At 40.7% G+C, this 18999-nt stretch overlaps 1 protein-coding gene across 3 annotated transcripts; it reads left to right on the top strand.

Annotated features, from left to right (window-relative positions):
* The first annotated feature begins 1924 nt into the window (after positions 1-1924).
* On the top strand, positions 1925-18705 carry LOC116322318 (RAS guanyl-releasing protein 1). Of its 3 annotated transcripts, none has more exons than XM_031742352.2 (17): positions 1925-2058; positions 2666-2841; positions 7594-7699; positions 9149-9211; positions 9302-9433; positions 10152-10305; positions 10514-10687; positions 11491-11607; positions 11698-11973; positions 12373-12453; positions 13110-13214; positions 13383-13492; positions 13935-14079; positions 14185-14221; positions 14610-14741; positions 17091-17395; positions 17479-18705. In XM_031742352.2, exons 1-17 carry the CDS (start codon positions 1925-1927, stop codon positions 17611-17613), a joined length of 2382 nt encoding a protein of 793 aa, XP_031598212.2. In that variant the 3' UTR covers positions 17614-18705. The 3 variants fall into 3 exon arrangements, with proteins under 3 accessions (XP_031598212.2, XP_039459362.1, XP_039459363.1); XM_039603428.1 differs by having other exon boundaries at positions 2047-2141; XM_039603429.1 differs by lacking the exons at positions 1925-2058; positions 7594-7699 and having other exon boundaries at positions 2712-2841; positions 9099-9211.
* Positions 18706-18999: the final 294 nt, after the last annotated feature.

Here is an 18999-nt window from a genome sequence, read left to right as displayed (position 1 = left end):
AGACAGAGAGAGAGTGAGAAGTTTGCTTCAGAAGTGCACTTAGATGCATGGGGGCAAGTTGTAAAGGTATCACCAAGCAGTCTGATAACAGCAGAGACACAAAAAAGGGTGCAGATACACTATCTTATCACAAGCAGCCAGCTGGTCTTTACACATATTCTCATGACTTCACTCTGCCCCATGAGCTCAAACTAACACATGAACCCAAGCTGCTGGTCATCTGTAGATGGCATGCATGTAGTCATCTATTCAAAGGGAGGATATTCCGGTGTGCAGGAAGCAGAAAGCATTTAGACCTGAGTAATCCTGGGTGTGTGAGTGAGAACAATGGACCAGTGTGTTAATTTTCACATTTAAAATAGCCTCTCTCTCTCTCTCTCACACATACACACACACACACACACACACACACACACACATAAACAAGTACAAATCTTTTTTTTTAAAAGATTATAGATAATTAATTAGATTAAACCTTCACAGTTAAAATGAAAACAGACAAATACATAATAACTGGATTTCAAAACCTTTTATACTCATACCTGCCGTCTGTGGCCAATGGGGGAGGTTCTGTGGGATCATGTGTTTAAATCGATTGATGTGGAGTTAATAGCGCTTTGATGCCAGTCGAATTCACTCAGTCAAGGGGCATGATTCACATTGCAAGTGACGTTGATAAACACGAAAAATTCTCTTGTCACGAAACAAGCATTACAGAAGGAAACAATAATCACCAACTAAGATGTTTTTTAACTCCCCCTTTTCAGGTTCAGGCATGCACCTTCCCCTCACAGCCATGCTGACTAAAGGGAACTACGTACAGGGAGTGGAGATAGTAGGTTTCATGACAGAGATGCCTCAGCTTTTCTTACATCACAGTCTTTACAGATGTGTATGCATTCTTCTTTTATGGTGTTCTTTAGTGTAGCGTTAAAGCCAGACAGAAAATTCAAATGCAAAGCTCCAGAGCTGATTAAGTATGATTTGGATGATCATTTGTTTATCTGTTTATGACAGGGGGGTAGAACTAGAGGATCAAACTTCTCCAGGCTTTCTTCTGACCCTCAACTTCCCAGCTGGCCTGAGTGTAATTTAGAAACCAACTCAGGTACGTCCCATTTCTCACTTGAGGAAAAATATCTCAGAAATGTGCTTCAGTTTAAAATTAATGAGACTATTTTCAATTTAAAACGTTCAGATCTCATATATTCATGGCCTCTGGAGTAAAACGTGAGCAGCCACAATCCCCCTATCTACGTTTGGATGGAGGTGATAAGACTTCTTAAAGCTCCTGAAAGATTTCAGGAAACATCTTCTTTGGACCACCTACAGCACAATAACACAATCCCTGATTTAAGCTGTAGTGGTAATGGAACCTGCAACCTCTGTTATCTGTTAAAGGAAGATCCACCCTTTCCTGTTCTGCAGAATGAACAAACATCTTTTAGTAAACCAAAGGAAGAATCACATTACACAGTGATTATCCAGGATGTACTCATATTACAGGGATTTTTTAACCTCTGGGTTTATGTGAATATAATGTGAATTGTTATGGAATATCAGAAAAATGTGAAAATAAAAAAAATGTGATCAAGTTATAAATCATTACTAGAGTGCCAAAAGAGCGAGATAATAGGAGAATGTGCTTTTCATTTTCTTGGATGGAATGACTTCAACGAGCCCCCCCTGCGCCGCTTCCGTGATTAAAATCTTCAAGTATAAATCTAGAGCACGACTTTTGACGCAAGTATAATGACTAGTGAAGTGCGGAGTCCACTCCGTGTGAGTGACAAGCCCGACAGCAGCAGCACGGCCGCCCACTCACAGACAGGCTGGGTGAATCTTAATTGTGTAACGTTCATTGACGAGTCAGCACAATGCTTCTGAGACCGCGGAGGCGCACCGAGCCCAGCAGAGCGATGTAATGCTCCCATCGAGGAGGACACAGATGGACAGCCTAGTTCAACCGCTCGTCGCCCAGTACCTCGCAATGGGATGTCAGTCAAAAGAAAACCAAAACGAAAGTATAACATCAGAGGAAAAGGGCAGAGACGAAGCGTAAGTCGGCTCATCTTTTTGTGCTTTTACTGAGGAGTTTCTGGTTGGTTTTCTTTGGTGAAAACGTGGGCACCCGATCGAAGGTATCCCGGTTATTCCTGCTATTAGCTATTTATTAATGGCAAATGTGTATATTTTCGGCCAAAATGGTGTCAAAACTGATGCTTTCCACTTGTTGTTGCGCACAAGCGTGTTCAAGTTCACACGCTTCTCTGCGGCCAGACCTGCTCCGCTTTAAGCGCTTACATGCGTAAAACTGTTCCATTTGTAAGCTCTTTACTCTGGTCACTCGAGAGTTTTATGTGGATGTCCGCAATCAGCCGGTATTTCCCCAAGTTAAAGGAAGGAAATGAGAACAATGAATAGCAAAACACACCACGGGGGTTTCTTAAGTGTAAATAACACCTTCGAGTTGTGTGGCTGAGGGACGAATCCTTTAATGCGTGTGGGCTAATAACCTGTGCTCTCGTAAAATCATGGTTTAAGTAGTGTGCATGTACAGTCATACATGTTAATAGCAAAAGGAGAAAGGCACGCTTTCATTGCAGTTAACCCTCTTGTACCTCCTCCGCCCCTCACTGTTCTTTTTGTGTTGGTGTTTCTCAAGGAGAGTGATTCAAGGATGCACCTCCAGGTCTAGAGTTTCTCCTCCAGGTCGGCCTCACAGGTTCCACAAACCTAGTCCGGCCCATACCCCGCCAAGTAAATCAGTAATGCCTCTGGGACACCTCACCAAGGGCGCAAGCTGGGAGGAGCTCATCCGAGCCTGCCTGCAGTCTTTTGGTAAGTTAGCGCTGACCTTCTTGGCTGGTTTGTTTTACAAGGTGAAGTCCTGCAGTGAACAAAAGACTCCAGAGGGTGTTTCTGCTCTATGGTTGTGTAACAGGTTATGCAGTCCTTCGGATATCAGAAGACGTTAAACCTTCAGGTTAATCGAGATCACAGAATGTTGTAGCTTAAGGAGTCTGTTTTTCTCGCCACTTTCTCTCAGCAGCAACAAGTTTAGGCAGGCCTCTAAAGAAAGAAGGGAGTGCTTCACGTTGGAAAGTAAAAAAGCGATTTCTTACCAAGGCTGACTTTATTTTTTTTTAGTGTAAGATTTCATGGTTTGAAGATAAAATCTCTTGTCGGTCTGATTTTGTGCCTTAATGCTGAAAGACACGGTGTTTGAGGCTTGCTAATTTTTTTAGAAATGCTTTCTGCTGCACTCTATTAATTGTGCATTAATATTTCACTGGCTGCATGATATATAGAGGGCGTACTTAAATGAAAGAACAGCACAGCAGTGATTGTGTAGGCTATAGTTGGATCAATCAAGCAAATATCATTGGCTTCATCGAGTTGTCTGGAGTGCTCTTTGAGTTATGGTGATTGCATCTCTGAAGAGACAAGCTTTCAAACTGCCGTTGCCTGGTTACGCAAATGCAGCAAGAGCAGTGGAGAAGTGTTACAATGGACTGCACATAAAATGACATCTCATAACTACATTCATCTGCAGAGATGCAGGTACTAATCACAGTCGACTTCCCGTTGGCAGGATACAGAATCAGTGTGAAGGGTTTTAGCCCTATAGACCCCGTACACTTGAAAGTTACACCCTCAGTGTGTGACAGTGTCTCTCTGTCAGGATAATGTGTTATGACTGGGGTTTTCCTTGCACAGCCTCTCCTGATAAAATGCATCACAGTTCTGGTCCTCTTGACTCACATCACAGGGGACCCCTAAGGTCCTCGAGTCCTGCCACCTTTTCAAATGTGAGAGTGTACGTAAGAGCTATTTGAAGGATTACCGGATGGCAGCTTCAAGCCTGGCTGAGCTGAAAGGTCAGATCCCTGAACGGTAGTCCTCAGATGCTGACCAACCTTTGAAATGCAGAGCACTGTGAGGTGTGGATCAATAGCTGTTGACATCATCTTTCTCCTTGGACCACACCAGGCTGTGCCGACCGCTCAGAACACACCCATATTCTTCTTTTTTTCGTTCTTGCTTTCTTTTTTGTTTATTACAGTACTGCTTGCATTTAATTTGCCTCTTTTTTGCAAATATTGCAAAATATTTATAAGCCATTAGAATAAGACACGCTATAGAAGTCGAGAAACAGTGGTGGGGTTTTTTTGGCCTGATGGAAAGTTTCAATCTTCACAGCTGTGAAGAAAACAACACTTTGTTTATCGCATAAGAATATTTTTTTATTCTTTATTTTTTTATTTATTATTTTATTTGTATTTATTTACCCATCTACTCCCACATAAAAGCGGGTGCAGATGTTTCAGTATTTATTTAATTTTAATGTTTTTGTTGCAATGTATCTACTGCTTGGACACTTCATTAACTAACATCAAATCCCAATTTGTAGCTATGTAACATTAATGGCTACTTATTAAACATTTAGCATTGACATTTAGCAATTTCAAATATGTTTCTTTAACTCTTTCAAACATTTAGCCAGCAGCTTAGTTTGTTGCTCATTATGTTTATGTATTTCAAACATTTATCCATTCCTTTTAGCTTTTTTTTAATCCATTACAATTGGGTTTCTGTTAAAATGTATTAATTTTGCTTGCTCATGACTTTACATAACTACATATTGCACACAGATCACAACATCTATTTCACATCTTTTGCTTTTAGATAACGGTTTTAGTTACTCTTTCATTTCAAGCTGTTTATACATTTAGCCTTTAGTTTATTTAACCACTTAAATCCACTTTTATTAATCATTTTTGTAATTGATTATATGCAGTTTGGTTTTTTTTACTTTACTTTCTCCATCTCAGTAGTTTTTTTTCTCTTTATTTGTTTTTTTTTTTTCCTGCTTGGGAATCACTGTTGTAAAGTACGAATGGAAACAGTGTTGTAGACACAGTTTCACCGAGTCCTAAATATTATGGAAGATTTTGCCCAGAGTACATAGAGATGACAATCTGACTCGGGTTCTTCTAAAACAAAAGGACCATCCAATCTGATAGCCTCTGTCAAAACAAGGAAACATGAAGTGCATGTTTGGATCGGCCGATGAATGTCGAAGATAACCTTAAAAGTAGGCCACCAGCCGCATGCCCACTGCAGTGTTTATCATCATTCGCCGGGCGGCAGCTTTCCTAATGTTCCAGTCACTAACAGCCAGTCCAGAGGGGATTTCCTCCCACAATTAACCCTGCACAGGGAGGGTTAGTGGTTGGAAAGTTGTGAAAAAAGTATGGCGTAATTGTTTGCTTTATGGAGACTCACAGCCTCCTGCTCTGCTTTTTTTTACAGTAGGTCTGACTCTGAGTGTTAGTAAGTTAAGAGAGTATTAACTGATAATTCGATTAAAGCAATGTTATTATATCTGTGTTTACCATAAATGCCAAGAAGGAGTGGGAATTATTCTGCATGCATATGTCTTAACTTTAACTGCACCAAATCTTTGCAACCTGTATCACATGTGTCATTTTATGAGCAGCCCTGTGTTTCACTTGTCTCTTTTACTCTCTTAATGACTTGGAGGGTAAGGTCACTGACATTCACTGGGTTTAGATGGCAGAGCCTGCGTGTTACAAACACAAACACACCCGATGCAGGATATGAGGGATGGATTAGTCAGCTGCGGCAGCAGTGGCAAGTTGCTTACAGATAACAAAGATTAGAAAACATGTTGCCATGGCATCCAAGGTATTTCCAAGGTGATATTGTTTAAAAGTGGGTCCTCAGACGCCTGATGTCCTTGATAGTGTAAAGACACTGGCAAAGCTTAAAGGGAAACAGCACGCAGCTTGAGAGTTCGCAAATGTTGTTCTTAAGGTTTTCAGCCGATTTTAGGGAGCACAGGGGAAGAAAGACACAAATAGTCTAGAGCTGCTATTAAATTCACTTCCTCTTTACATCAACCGCAAATTTACTGAACGATACAGTGGTTTTTGAATTTGTGCTGAAGATGAGTGGTTTGTTTGAGTGTGTGGGAAAATCACTTTTTGTGCTCATCCCGTCCGATTTTAAGAGGTCATTGATAAGAAATTTGTCTTTCTATTCGCGGTTTCGAGATGTCATCGTAGCGTGGAGTCAGACGAGCAAGATAAGGAAAGGTGGTCTGCATACAAAGAGAGGAAGTCAGATACATGCAAGGAAAAAGGAAGCAAAAAAAAAAGGTAGTGAGACAGGCGAGCAGCAGAAGTAAACACAATCAGAGGAAAAGGTAAGCATTCAGCGGAAAGGTAATGGCACTAGAATGTGGGCATAAGTTTAAGCTAACTGTCTCTTGTAAAGTGATGAAAATGTCTATGCTGGATTTATGTAGTACAAAATAAATGAAGAATGAGGAGGGTATTTCTTTAACACCTATTGATCCATAGACCCTCATAGCACCAACATATCTAGCATGCAAGACCATTGGCTGGGGTCCCTGCGGATAGGGTGGCCAAGCGTCTCATATTAGCAATCCTACTTGTCCACCATGCTGACATAATGTCCCACATTTTGATTGGCTCCAGTTTGCAAAGTGAACACATACTACGAGAAATGAGGGGCTTGAGTAAAGATGTGGGATGTATGTGTGCATCGCTGCTGAAACTCAAAGATACCACAGAGAAAAGCAGCTGAAATTTACAGTTTTAGTAGATGCTGCAAGAGAAAAAGGGGAAGACACAAGAGCACAAAGACTGTTACGTGAGTCTATAAAACACCATGTTTCACTTGAATAAAGTTGTGAAAACACTTAAATGCAATATTTGGTCTTCATATTATATGAATGCAAAATCTTAATAGCTTGCAAAATTTGTGTGTTTATTCTGTTAGTTCACAATATCAAAATTTCAAACTCCCCCCCTCAGCTTGGCCTGCATTTCCCCACATAAATATTCATTTTGATACAGATTTATTTACTGTAAGCAAGAAACATCATGGCAACATGTTATTCTGTTTGCCTTCAAAACATCATCAGCTATGCGATTAACTTTCTGTGAGAAAACTGTGTGATGGATCTGAAAACCACATTTGAGTTAAACATGATGCGAAACCAAAAGGGGGTTTATCTTAGTACTAGTAGTGGCTTCTGTATTTTAAAAAAAAATATATGTGTGTGTATATATATATATATATATATATATATATATATATATATATATATATATATATATATATATATATATATATATATATATATATATATATATATATATATATATATGTGTGTGTGTGTGTGTGTGTGTGCGGTGGCCCTGAGAGGCCAAACGTACTGCATATATGCCATCTTTGAGTCATTTGATATTCATTTGATATTCAAAACCCACCAGCCCCCCAAAAAAGCAACAAAAACCATGCCACAAACCCCCATCTGATCTCTGATAATCAAACAACAACAACAACAAAAAGCAGCCCTGATAGTACATTTTAATGTGATGTGCTCTGGTTGATTATATTTGATGAAAGGCAGGCAAAAGAATTCTCACCATCAGAGCGGGTTTTATCTGACAGTGTGGCGTGTGTTTTTGTAAACCTCCTCGTCTTTACAGCGGCGACGCCTAACGCCAGCACGTGTGCGTTCGTTTTCTTTTGCAGACGCAAACGGATGTGTAAACGGGAACGGCCACTTGCTGAACATCACCCTGACCATGCACCTTCACCTCATCTCCTCCAGTGATCTGCTGGACAAACTCGTCTCTTTATATCCTTTGCATCATAAAAGCTTGGGGGGGAAAAAGCTGCTGTCACAAGGCAGGGACGTGATTCAAACAAATCAGCGGCCAATTCTGAGCAGAAAATGTAGCCCAAGATCAGACCACTTGTTCTGCCGTGTGCTGCTTTCATTTGGTTGTCAACAGCAACACGCAGTCAAGTTCATACTTGGCTCACAATGCAGCCTGTAGCTGTCAGTGTGTAAAATGTGATAGGAAAGTGGCAGTTCGTGTTTGCTCCTCCTGTCAGACATTTTAGATTTTGTACATCAGTTGCTTTCAGTGTGCAACTTTCCTCTATTCTGAGCTGGTGTATTCAATAGCGGGGAGTCTATTACCTTTCTGTATTTTGGTCTCTTTCAGAATGTTTGGTTCAGTGCTTTTTTATTTTCTCTGCTTCACACCGGGAAAAAAAGCATTTTTTAATGCCTTGTGACTTGTGGTGAGGATCTATAATCTCAGCCTCCATTCAGGAAACAGCAGTGGCATCACAAAGCCCCTCAGAGGAGCTTATCAGCCCCACCATGAGAAAGCCTTGTGGTTTCAGGTGTTAATTACCTCTGCCTCTTTCACATACAAGTTCTCTCCAGCTATATATAAACACAGACCCTCCACTGCCTAAACAGCCCCCCGCTCGCGCAGACCCACGTCAATGCGCGCACGGCCGAATGGCCCTCTCTGCTATTTTTAACCCTCTCGTTCTGTGCCCGAGACCCAAAAGGATGCATCAAATAAATACAGTGTGTGGGTTAGGATCAGGGAAGAGGCACGGGGGGCCATTAACAGTCTTCGCCACAGTCTGGCCTTGGAATTGCGTGGGCACTTCTTCTGCTCCTATGACGCAATTAGCCTTTTTATGTGCATCACTGCAATCTCGTTCCTGCCAGTCGAGAGCTATACTGTCGGTTGGATATAAATTCACAGCGCGGTGTTTTTCTGAGCAACACGTGCTAAAAGGAAGGCAGAGTGACCTCCGGAATGAATAATAGCCTTTCGAGCTGACAGCACTGTTTAAACTGCCGCACGTTTAAAGATCTGTCGCAAAACAATCCATATTATCAGTTTTTCTACAATATACGAGGCACCGATTCTGCGGTTTCTTTGTGCATTTTGTTGTTCTCTTACCTCTGTAAACCAGAATGATTCATTCCGTGATGCTCATCGGGAGTTTTGCTTCATGCAGTCGCCTCCTCCCACATTAACAAATGTCACTTGTGTTTGCCTTTTCAGTTTAGTTGCTGTAGTTTTTTTTTTATTAATGAGTTTGTTTGCTGGAAAGAAGTTGCACAGTCACATCAACCATATGTTCATTATTTACTCCAGAAAAAACTTGTCTAGAATAACTTGCTGGCAAGACAAACAGCAGTGAATCCAAGCTTTAACTTTCAGATTCATCAGGTTTATGCTCATGTCACTTGCTCCTTAACTGAAGTCCTCACATTTAAAACGGCAGTAGACGGCGAGCAGCCAGCAGAGTGCCAGAGGATATGCTACCTCATCAGGTCAGTCCCACAAATTGAACACTGACTCAGAGTTCAATTTGGCTTGTTTTTACATCTCATTCAGATTGGTACCACGCTTTACTCTTACAGGCACTGGATCCAGGAATTCTGGATGATGTTCCGGTTGCACCACAGCTTGTCAGACAGCCTGGATGAGTTTCGGGATCTGATCCGAGAGCACGGACAGGAGCGACTTTGCTCTCTCCTAGAGACCAAATGGATGTAAGTGTTAATCTCCGGCCAGCTGGCCAACTGAGACATTAGGTCTACAGAACTCTCGGTTGCTTGTTGCAGTCATAAAAGTACTGAAATCAGTCACGATCAAGAATAGAGACTCTCACTATGAAGAACGCAGACCCGTAGTAAGCATGCTAAATCTTCCATTTTTTTATTGTTGTTGTTGTTGTTGTTTTTTTCATTGAAGTTGCTGTGATGAAACTGGACTGCACAGTTTTAAGTTAAATACTTGGATTGATGCTGCAACTAACTATAATTATATTTAGAGAATAATCTGCCAATTAATAATTAGTGATGCAAAGAGTTGTTTTATATATATAATGTGAGAAATACCAATTTCACGCGTATCACATGCTTTATTGTGTCTGATCAACAGACCAATACTAAAGCAGCAACATTATTAAAAGTGGGGAAATACTTACATTTGTTAAGCTAAAATCATTGAACTGTAGAATTAAAAGATTAAAAATGGAACAAACTGATTCAGTCATATCCAAACTGCACGTTTTATAGCTGCACCATTTTTCTCTCCAGGAAGTGACCGCAAATAAATGTAATGAAACGCTCTGTGAGAGACTTCCATGAATCAACAAACAAACAAACAAACAAAAAAATCAATTTGCAGCTTTTCAGTTTATGAAGTTTTGCTGCTACATAAGCTTTCTTCTGATGCAGTCACGTTTTGTTTTGTTGTGTACTCCAGAACCGAACGAGACTGGTCGTGGAAAGCCAGCCAGAAGATTAAAGCTAACTGCAGTAAAAAGAGGAAGGTGTCGCTCCTTTTTGACCACCTGGAGCCCATTGAGTTGGCCGAGCATCTCACCTACCTTGAATTTAAATCCTTCTGCAGAATATCAGTGAGTATAAACACACGCCAACTTAAAAGAACATTCAAGCGCACCTGTTTGTAGCTTATCATTAACACTTTGCTGTTTTGTTTTTGTTCTCTGTTTTTTTTTTTTTAAATTACATTTACTAAGAACCATTAGGTGTTTCCTCCTGACAGGAAATGCTTTGCAGTTTCCGTGCAGCGGTTTATGCTCCTGTCTCTGCTCTCTTTGCCAGTTTGTAGACTATCAGAATTACATCCGCAGCTGCTGCATGAAGGACATCCCCGTGATGGAGCGTTCCATTGCGCTGTGTAACGGTGTCTCCCAGTGGGTTCAGCTGATGGTGCTAAGCCGGCCAACCGCTCAGCTGAGAGCTGAGGTTTTCACTAAGTTTATCCACGTTGCACAGGTAGTGGTTAAATCAACCCCCACTTCCACTACACGTATACTTTCTGTGCTTACATTTCCTCTTCGCTTAAATCTATGTGTGGTTGTTCCAGCACCTTATCTAACTAGTGTTAATATGACTTTTGTCTAACTCTGAAAGCCCCTCACATGTTAGTAATTGTGTAATGCATATTCAGAGAGCTTGTAATGATTCTCAGGAGCTGTGCTGCAGGCTTTTAGGGTATCCAAATATCTTACCGATAGAAAAATATTATCTGAATGCAAGCTAATGAAGTCACCAAGTGGAACACACTTAAACAATGAGGACTTTGTAGGAGAAGAAAAGCGGGAAATGACTCGTGAGTGTAGTCTCTGATCAGAGCAGGCTTGTTAAAACCACTCCAACGTGAAGCTGTGTGCATCCTGCTGAGAAGTGATACACTGGCTTCGGGGAGCCGTTAGGCAGGCTTGTACTCTGGAGGACCTCTTGCAACACTAATGCACCAGTCTGCTGCTGCTCACTGCTGTCAACCTCAAAACCCACGGGTGTGGAAACGAATTTCACACCATAATGCTCCAGTGACAGCAAGAACTGGAGAACTTATAAAAAAAAAGTATAAAAAATAAGAGAGGGAAAAGCATTTCCAAAAAAAGAGCGAACCATCAGAGTGCAGTAAGAAAAAGCCAACGATATAAGTGGCTTATGTAATGCCACTGTTGCGGATTATATAACCAAGGCTACCTGGAACAAGTTTAATTGCGCGTGTTTAGAAGTGTGTGTGTGCGTGAATGGACTGACGTGTGTTTCTTGTGCGTGTCCGCCAGAGTCTGCACCTTATGCACAACTACAACACACTAATGGCGGTGGTGGGAGGCCTATGTCACAGCTCAATCTCCAGACTGAAAGACACCACGTCGCACGTACCGAGTGAAGTCACTAAGGTAAAGGGTGACTGGCGATTTAGAGTCAAGGATCAAAATACTGGAGAAAAATAACTGTAATATAATGATAAAAACGACTTCATTCCCCAGGTACTAAACGAGATGACGGACCTGCTGTCCTCTTGCAGAAACTATGACAACTACAGACAAGCTTACAACAAGTGTACAGGTTTTAAAATCCCCATCCTGGGTGTCCACCTCAAAGACCTGATCTCAGTCAATGAGGCCATGTCGGATTATGTCGAGGACAACAAGGTGAACGTCCAGAAGCTCCAGGCCCTGTACAACCACATCAACGAGCTGATCCAACTCCAGCAGATCCCACCCAGACTGGATGCCAACAAGGACCTGGTTCACCTGTTGACGGTAGCGAACCGCTCGCGGCAACTTTGGGTTCATTTGAAATTGTTATGCAGCTTCATGTGATTCACCAAGTAGCGCTGAACACATACAAAGATGCAAATGAGTGCAGCATGTGGATTGTCTTTTTCTTGTGTGGGTGTGATTAGAGTCTATGATCTATGAGTGTGTGGGTGACAAGCTGAATGTGAATGAGAGTGAGTTCAGATTGCTGTATTGTTGTATTATCTGAGTGCAGTGTGCTAATCCTACTTGAATGACAGCATGCCCGTGAAGAGATAATAATTACCCCGCAACCTGAATTCACCTTCACCAAAACATGTTTCAAGGAGAAATCTAGAGACCTTTTTCTCATTCTGTTTACCTTCCATGCAGCAATAAGTGGCTTTTTGTAATGTCTTGCAGCTATCCTTGGATCTTTACTACACTGAGGATGAGATTTATGAACTGTCGTATGCACGGGAGCCCAAGAACTGCAAAGCACCTGTGAGTGATAGCAACAGACACGATTTAAGTAAACATTTGTTTACCAGCTGGAAAAATTAAGCATATCAACAAACTAACAGATTATCTTGGGAAGCAGGATTATTCACTCTCTTTCTTTAGAGAGAGCAGCTGTTTATCTTGGCCTAATGCAAAGAGACTGAAACAGCAAGCCTTTCACCTCTTTGGGACCTGAGACTGGTTAAGCAAGAGTGTAATGATGCTTAACGGAAGCAAAGGCTTATTTGCTTTCTCTCAGAGATGAGAATATAGATTTGACTGTCTCTTGTGTGTGCTAAAAATGAAGCAATTACTTAGTCTGAAGACTGAAAATAAGAAAGTGCCTAGTCTGACATCTAGCCTGACATCCGTGCAACATTGTTGAAAGTGAACTTTTATGCTTTTGTTAAACTGACTAACTTAAGCACAGTAATTAGCCTGTAATGTCTTGGTTGTTTCACCCATACACTCAGAAAAAGAGTCTTTGCCCTCATAATCGTACCTACGTAACAAATTTAAATTGAATTAAATTGCTTAAAGTTGTCGTCTTTTTGGCCTTATTTTATGGAGTGTATGATAACTGAAACTCCTTTGGTCAGATGTTATTTTGCATGATGTGCTAAGACTAGTTTTTAATGACTGTTTCCTTTTTTAATCAGCCAGCCACACCTTCTAGACCTCCCGTGTTTGTGGACTGGGCATCAGGGGTGGCTCCTAAACCAGATCCTCGAACCATCAGCAAACACGTGCAAAGAATGGTCGATGTAAGCGCTTCCCTTTTTCAAGCCTCCACAGTGCGACTCAGCACCACTGTTATCCAACCTCCTTATTTCAACTATTCTCTTGCATGATGCCATCCTGACAGCCTGCCTTCCCCGCTATTGTTCGCTAACAACTGAGCCACAATGCTTTTTATTTGTTGTCATTCGCAGTCCGTGTTCAAGAACTACGACCACGACGAGAACGGCTTCATTAATCAGGAGGACTTTGAGAAAATCGCTGCTAGCTTTCCGTTTTCCTTCTGTGTCATGGACAAAGAGAAGTGAGTCTCTTGACAGGTCACGTATTCGCTCAGAGGTTATTTATGACTTCAGGGGAGAGGAAGCAAAAGTGGCATTTGTAGATGTGTAGTGGCGAGCTTAGCAACCGGAAACATAAAATAGCTGCGGAATTAACCATAAAGCTGCTGCTAAATGTGTACATGAAAACCAGCACAACTGATAGTGACAACTTTTTTACAGCACCGGCTGCCTAAGTGGTATATGGTTTTTTACACACTGGGCAGATGAGTGGGTGTAGCCATTTATAAATATGGAGAGACATTAATGAAAAATTAAAAAAAACCCTACAAAAATAACATGTAAATTATTACTATTAATAGATTTTTATTATAGCAGGTTCTTTTGCAATCATCCTGTATCATTCACAGCTCTGTTTCCTCTTTTAAACATCAGCTTACAATATATTTGTTGTGGTTTTTTCAGGGAAGGCCAAGTCAGCAGAGAGGAGATCACAGCTTATTTTATGCGGGCCAGTGTCATCTGCTCCAAGTTGGGCCTTGGCTTTGTCCACAACTTCCAGGAGACCACTTACATGAAACCCACCTTTTGTGACAACTGCTCAGGATTTGTAAGGAAACACAAACCTCCTTGGTGCTGTTTTCTAAAAAACGTCATTTGGGTTTTGCTTTTTTATGTTTACTCACGTAAATGTTCTCTCTCTTTTCTCTCACAGTTATGGGGTGTCATCAAGCAAGGCTACAGATGCAAAGGTGAATATGGTGCTCTCACTCGTGTAACTTTGGTATGTCTGGCCAAATGTCAGTTAACTCAAATACTTGGAGAGGTACACTCTGTCTTGTGGGGAGCAGGTGAAATGGAGTGTGGTTTTTCGTTGCGTTGCATGTTGCTAGTTGAACCTTGCAGCACATGACAGAAAGAGACTGCACTGAGAACCACAATTTTCTTCCCCCTCCCCCGTCCTTCTAAAGATCTGAGAACTATTTGTTTGCTTGACAGTAAGCATGCAAAAACAAGAGTCTGAGAGTTGCATTTGCAGAACAGATAGTGTTCAAAGAGAAGTGAGAAGTCAGTTTATTGAAGCTAGATTGACTTCGGTTCCTGTTGTGACATGTCGTGCATTCTTTTGGGCCTGCACAGACTGCGGGATGAACTGCCACAAGCTGTGCAAGGACCAGGTGGCGTTTGAGTGCAAGAAGAACACCAAAGTGACCAACGCCACTGACAGTCCGACCCCGAGCTCTACGCCGGTCACCACAAGCACTTCAGAGGGTGGGTTGTGTTGATGGGGTACACCCGCACTCAGTACTGTTAATCACACCATGTTTTTCTTGCACATGTTACCGCACAGTCTCACCTCAAATATGTAGGCAATAACAAATATCCGGCATGGAGTAATCACTAATTTTCTGTATCATGTGCCATCTTCTGGCGGAAAGTTTTTAAGCCATTTGTTCATCGGTGAGACAGTTTTGTTTCCTGTAATCACTGCTTTCGACACTGCACAGAAAATAAAGTTGTTTTTTTCTCACCTGTGCCAAAAAGAGTTTGCAATGGCTGTAAGAAAAAACAATTCTTGAACGCGAGGTCAGGTCTGCTGTGAGGGTGATTTCCCTCTATCGCTAGGAACAGTTTCACTTACAGTAAAACTCAAGCTGCCCACCTGCTTTAAAAATCCTTCTATATTCGGAGCAGAAAAACTTTCGTTTTTGCTTATTATGAGCTGACTAACTAAGAGACTTCTTAAAATCATGGGGCCTTATTTACACAGGCTCTTTCAAAATTAGTCTTTCTGACGTACTGTTTTGTCATATGGTTTATTTGCCATGTGATAACTGAACTGAGTCTTTTTCTTTTTTTTCCCCTTTTTAAGGATCACTGATTGCTTAAAAATAACCTCTTTAGGCACAAAAGTTACTTTAAAGAGGAGTTTTTTAGTTAATAATATGAAATAAAAGAAACAAAAGAGTGTTTTAAGCTATGAGGGTAATCAAAGTTTTATTTCAAAATATGTACAGTGATGTGTAAAAAAGACGCAAAATCTCCAAATCTACTAAATCAATTATTTATAATATTACGAGGATGAAGATCCGTTTTACTGTAGTTCAAATGGTAAATGGGCGATCTTCTACTCTACTTGCACAATCAAAGCGCTTTATAAAGCATGTCTCATTCATTCAACTATTCACACCCAGTCATTCTACGGCTTTTCTAGTGCTTTCTATCTAGCATTCACACGCATTCACATTCTTAAGAACGCATTGCAGAGCAACTTGGGGTTCAGGATCGTATTCAGGGATACTTTGGTATGCAGACTGGTGCAGCCAGAGATCAAACCATCAACCTTCCAATTAGAAGATGACCTGCTCTACCTCCTGAGCTACAGCCACTGCATAATTGGTAATATACACTCTCTGGCCACTTTATAAGGTATACTAGCAGTTGCCACTAGTGGTTTGGCCTTTTTATTGCATAGAGTCAACTAGGTGCTAGAAACATTGCTCAGAGGTTTAGGTCCATTATTTGCATGATAGTGTCACACAGGTTTCATATACATCATACAAATCTCCTGTTGAGCCACATTGCAGTAGGGGCTTTATGGGACCCTTTAGGCAGCAGAAGACCGCCCCTTTTATGCCCATCTGCTTGTATTTACCAAGGTTTGCAGAAGAGCATGTGTTTTGCATTTAAAACATATTTGTGATAAGTGAACAGGTGTGTATAGTAACATGGCAAGTGAGACAAATCTCTTTTTAATACTATGCATAAGGCGGTGTCTGGAACAATGAATACCAATACCAAAGTCAATATGTGGTCTAAAAGTAAGTTTAGAGTCAGTGCAATGTAAATATTTTTCTGCTTTCTGAAGGAGAAAATATTCAGGCTATGGCAAAAGATTTTAGTTAAAGGTTTGCCTTTACACTAAAGAGCGTAGAGTATGTTTTTGACTTACTAAGCAATAATTTGTTAGCTGATAACCAGGTTTGAAGAGTGTTAAAGTCAAACTGCAGAACTGTTGAGGCTGTAAAACAGAGGTCTTTGATGTATAGACAATAGTGTCATCTGCATAAAGTAGAGTAATTAGTTAAATAGAATATAAAAAGAAGTGGTGCTAGGATAGAAACTAGCAGCACCCCTTGCTGCTGAGTAATCAGATCCGATTTGCACCCACTTAAAAACTGCACGCCGCTTTCTGTTGCACAAATAGGACTTAAACCACATCAATGCCTGTTGGGAAAGAACAATAGCATGGAGACTGTCGGTGAGAAGATGCTGATGAACCAAGTCAAATGCATTGGTAAGCTTTGTAAGATGACTGTGATCAGCAAAAAGGAATCATTAGTCAATTTTAGCCCTTTAATTTTAGTTGTATCATATTTCATACATGAGTTTTTGAGATCTCTACATCATCAACGTGATTTTTATTTTTATTTTTTTGAAAAATGTGTTGTATACAATCAGACACAAGCAGTGCTACTGTGAGCAATAAATTGCACAAAAATGTTGGATGTAGCTCATGGTTCAGGCTTTACAGCGCTAAGAGAACAATAGCTGTTTCTGTCTGTTAATGTGCATTTTGAAATTAACAGAAATAATTACTAATCGTGTCCCTCTGCCCAGGTTCAGAAGAATGTCCTTTCCCCTACCCTCCAGACGACAGGAGAGACTGGAGCCCGGACTCCCCAGTCACTTCCAGTTCGAGGCCTAGGAGAGTTCATAGCTACACCCAGACAGATGGACCCGAAGTATCGCCCACCTCAGCTTCTCTCTTAGTTCCAGCAACACCCACCCTCACCTCATGTCCCAGCCCAATACCCCAAAGAAAACAGCGATACTGTGCCAAATGGGAAAACAGAGCTTCTGTTGTGCAAAAGCCTAAAGAGCCAGAGGAGGAGAGCAAACCTACCTATGAAACTCTGGAACTGGTGAGTGTCACACTATGAATTATACTCTGCTTTTATGCACCATATCGCCCACTTGTTGTTTTAATATAAGGTTTCTTTAACAGGAGAACCAGAAGCTCCGTAAAGCTAATGAGACACTACGTAAGAAACTAAAAGACGCAGAGCGGGAGGTGGAGATACTAAAGACATTGCTGAAGAGGCATGCTCTCCACCCAGTGGAGGAGGACTCCTCCTCTTAGACTTATACATACACTGACGCTTCAGCAAGGGGACTGGTGCTGCCTCCATGTGGCAGCAGGTATGAATCCTAATTTATTGATCATGAACAGTGCAAGTATTTTATCAGTATAATGAGATGAGGATAACATGATATAAAGGGGAATACGTTGCACAAGTTGTTTTCATCAAGAAAGGAAAATCTGTGTGTCACCAATAATAAGGTTAAGGAATTTCTTTAAAGGTGGTGGATTTTATAAAGCTAAATACGGTGCAATTTAACAACTTGGTTTTTTTTAAATGCACATTTATCCAAATTACTTTTTAGAGGGAAGATGGTTTAAAAAAGGCTTTTTAAAATTGCAAATCTGGAGTAAACAGGACAAGCCCCTTTAATGTTTTCAGCAGCTTAGAAAGGTGACAATCAGTAGCTTGAGCATTACTTAATTTATTTAGCTAAAAGTGTGCAAACACAAGGCATCATTGAATGAAGGAATGCAGTATTTTTAGAGGGGAAAAAGGCATTTGCAGAATGTGTTTGATCAATTCTTGATCAGTTAATGAGCTTAGCTATTTATGTTAAACATAAAATGGAAATCAGAGGCTGCAGTAAAATGTGTGAGCAGCGGAAAAGGTTATCAAAAAGTGCATGTCGTTACTAGCAATGACAGGAACCCACTGAGCTTAGAGCAGCAGAATGAAAGTTGGGGGAGGGCTCACATGTACAGGTTGCTTTATATTGTTTTCACTGCTCATTTCAATGCACAACATGCTTCTGTCAATATTTACTGTGTGAAACACTACACACTTCATATGAACAGTGCGATATCGGAACATTTTGTACAGTATAGTGGTACTTTCATGGAGTTATTTATGCTTATGTTGGCTTCATATTGATACTTAAAAAAATGGCGGGTGCAGCCATGCTATTTTGATGTAGTGTGGCCCATTGTGTGAGTGTTGTACTGTGAGCTGAGATATGTGTTTGTGATGTACATGTAATGTATTGTAAATACAACGTACACACTGTGCCATTGTACTCATGTCGAGGTTCATCCTATTTCTCAGTATTGTTCTCTTATTGTTCTAATAAATAATTCATATTCTATAGTAAACATTTTCCTGTGTTACTCAGTGTGACCACTGGGAGTCACCAAAGCATCACCATAAGAAGGATTTCAGAGTCATTTTAATGATTGCTGGTTTTCCGTTTTTAAACATAGAGGTATTCTTTGAATGCTCGAGTTAGCTGTTGTATGACTATTTCTAAGAATGTGCCCGGCAAATTGAAATGATTGGTAGTTTAAAATAATAACATGCTTTTTAATGCTAAGTTTGAAATATATAGTTTTTAACAACATCCACTACTAGTTAACATAAATGGCACATCTCCAACACATTGTTTTGCA

Source organism: Oreochromis aureus, linkage group 19 (assembly GCF_013358895.1).
Source record: "Oreochromis aureus strain Israel breed Guangdong linkage group 19, ZZ_aureus, whole genome shotgun sequence".
Taxonomy (NCBI): Eukaryota; Metazoa; Chordata; class Actinopteri; order Cichliformes; family Cichlidae; genus Oreochromis; species Oreochromis aureus.
This window is presented reverse-complemented; position numbering and strand designations above follow the sequence as displayed.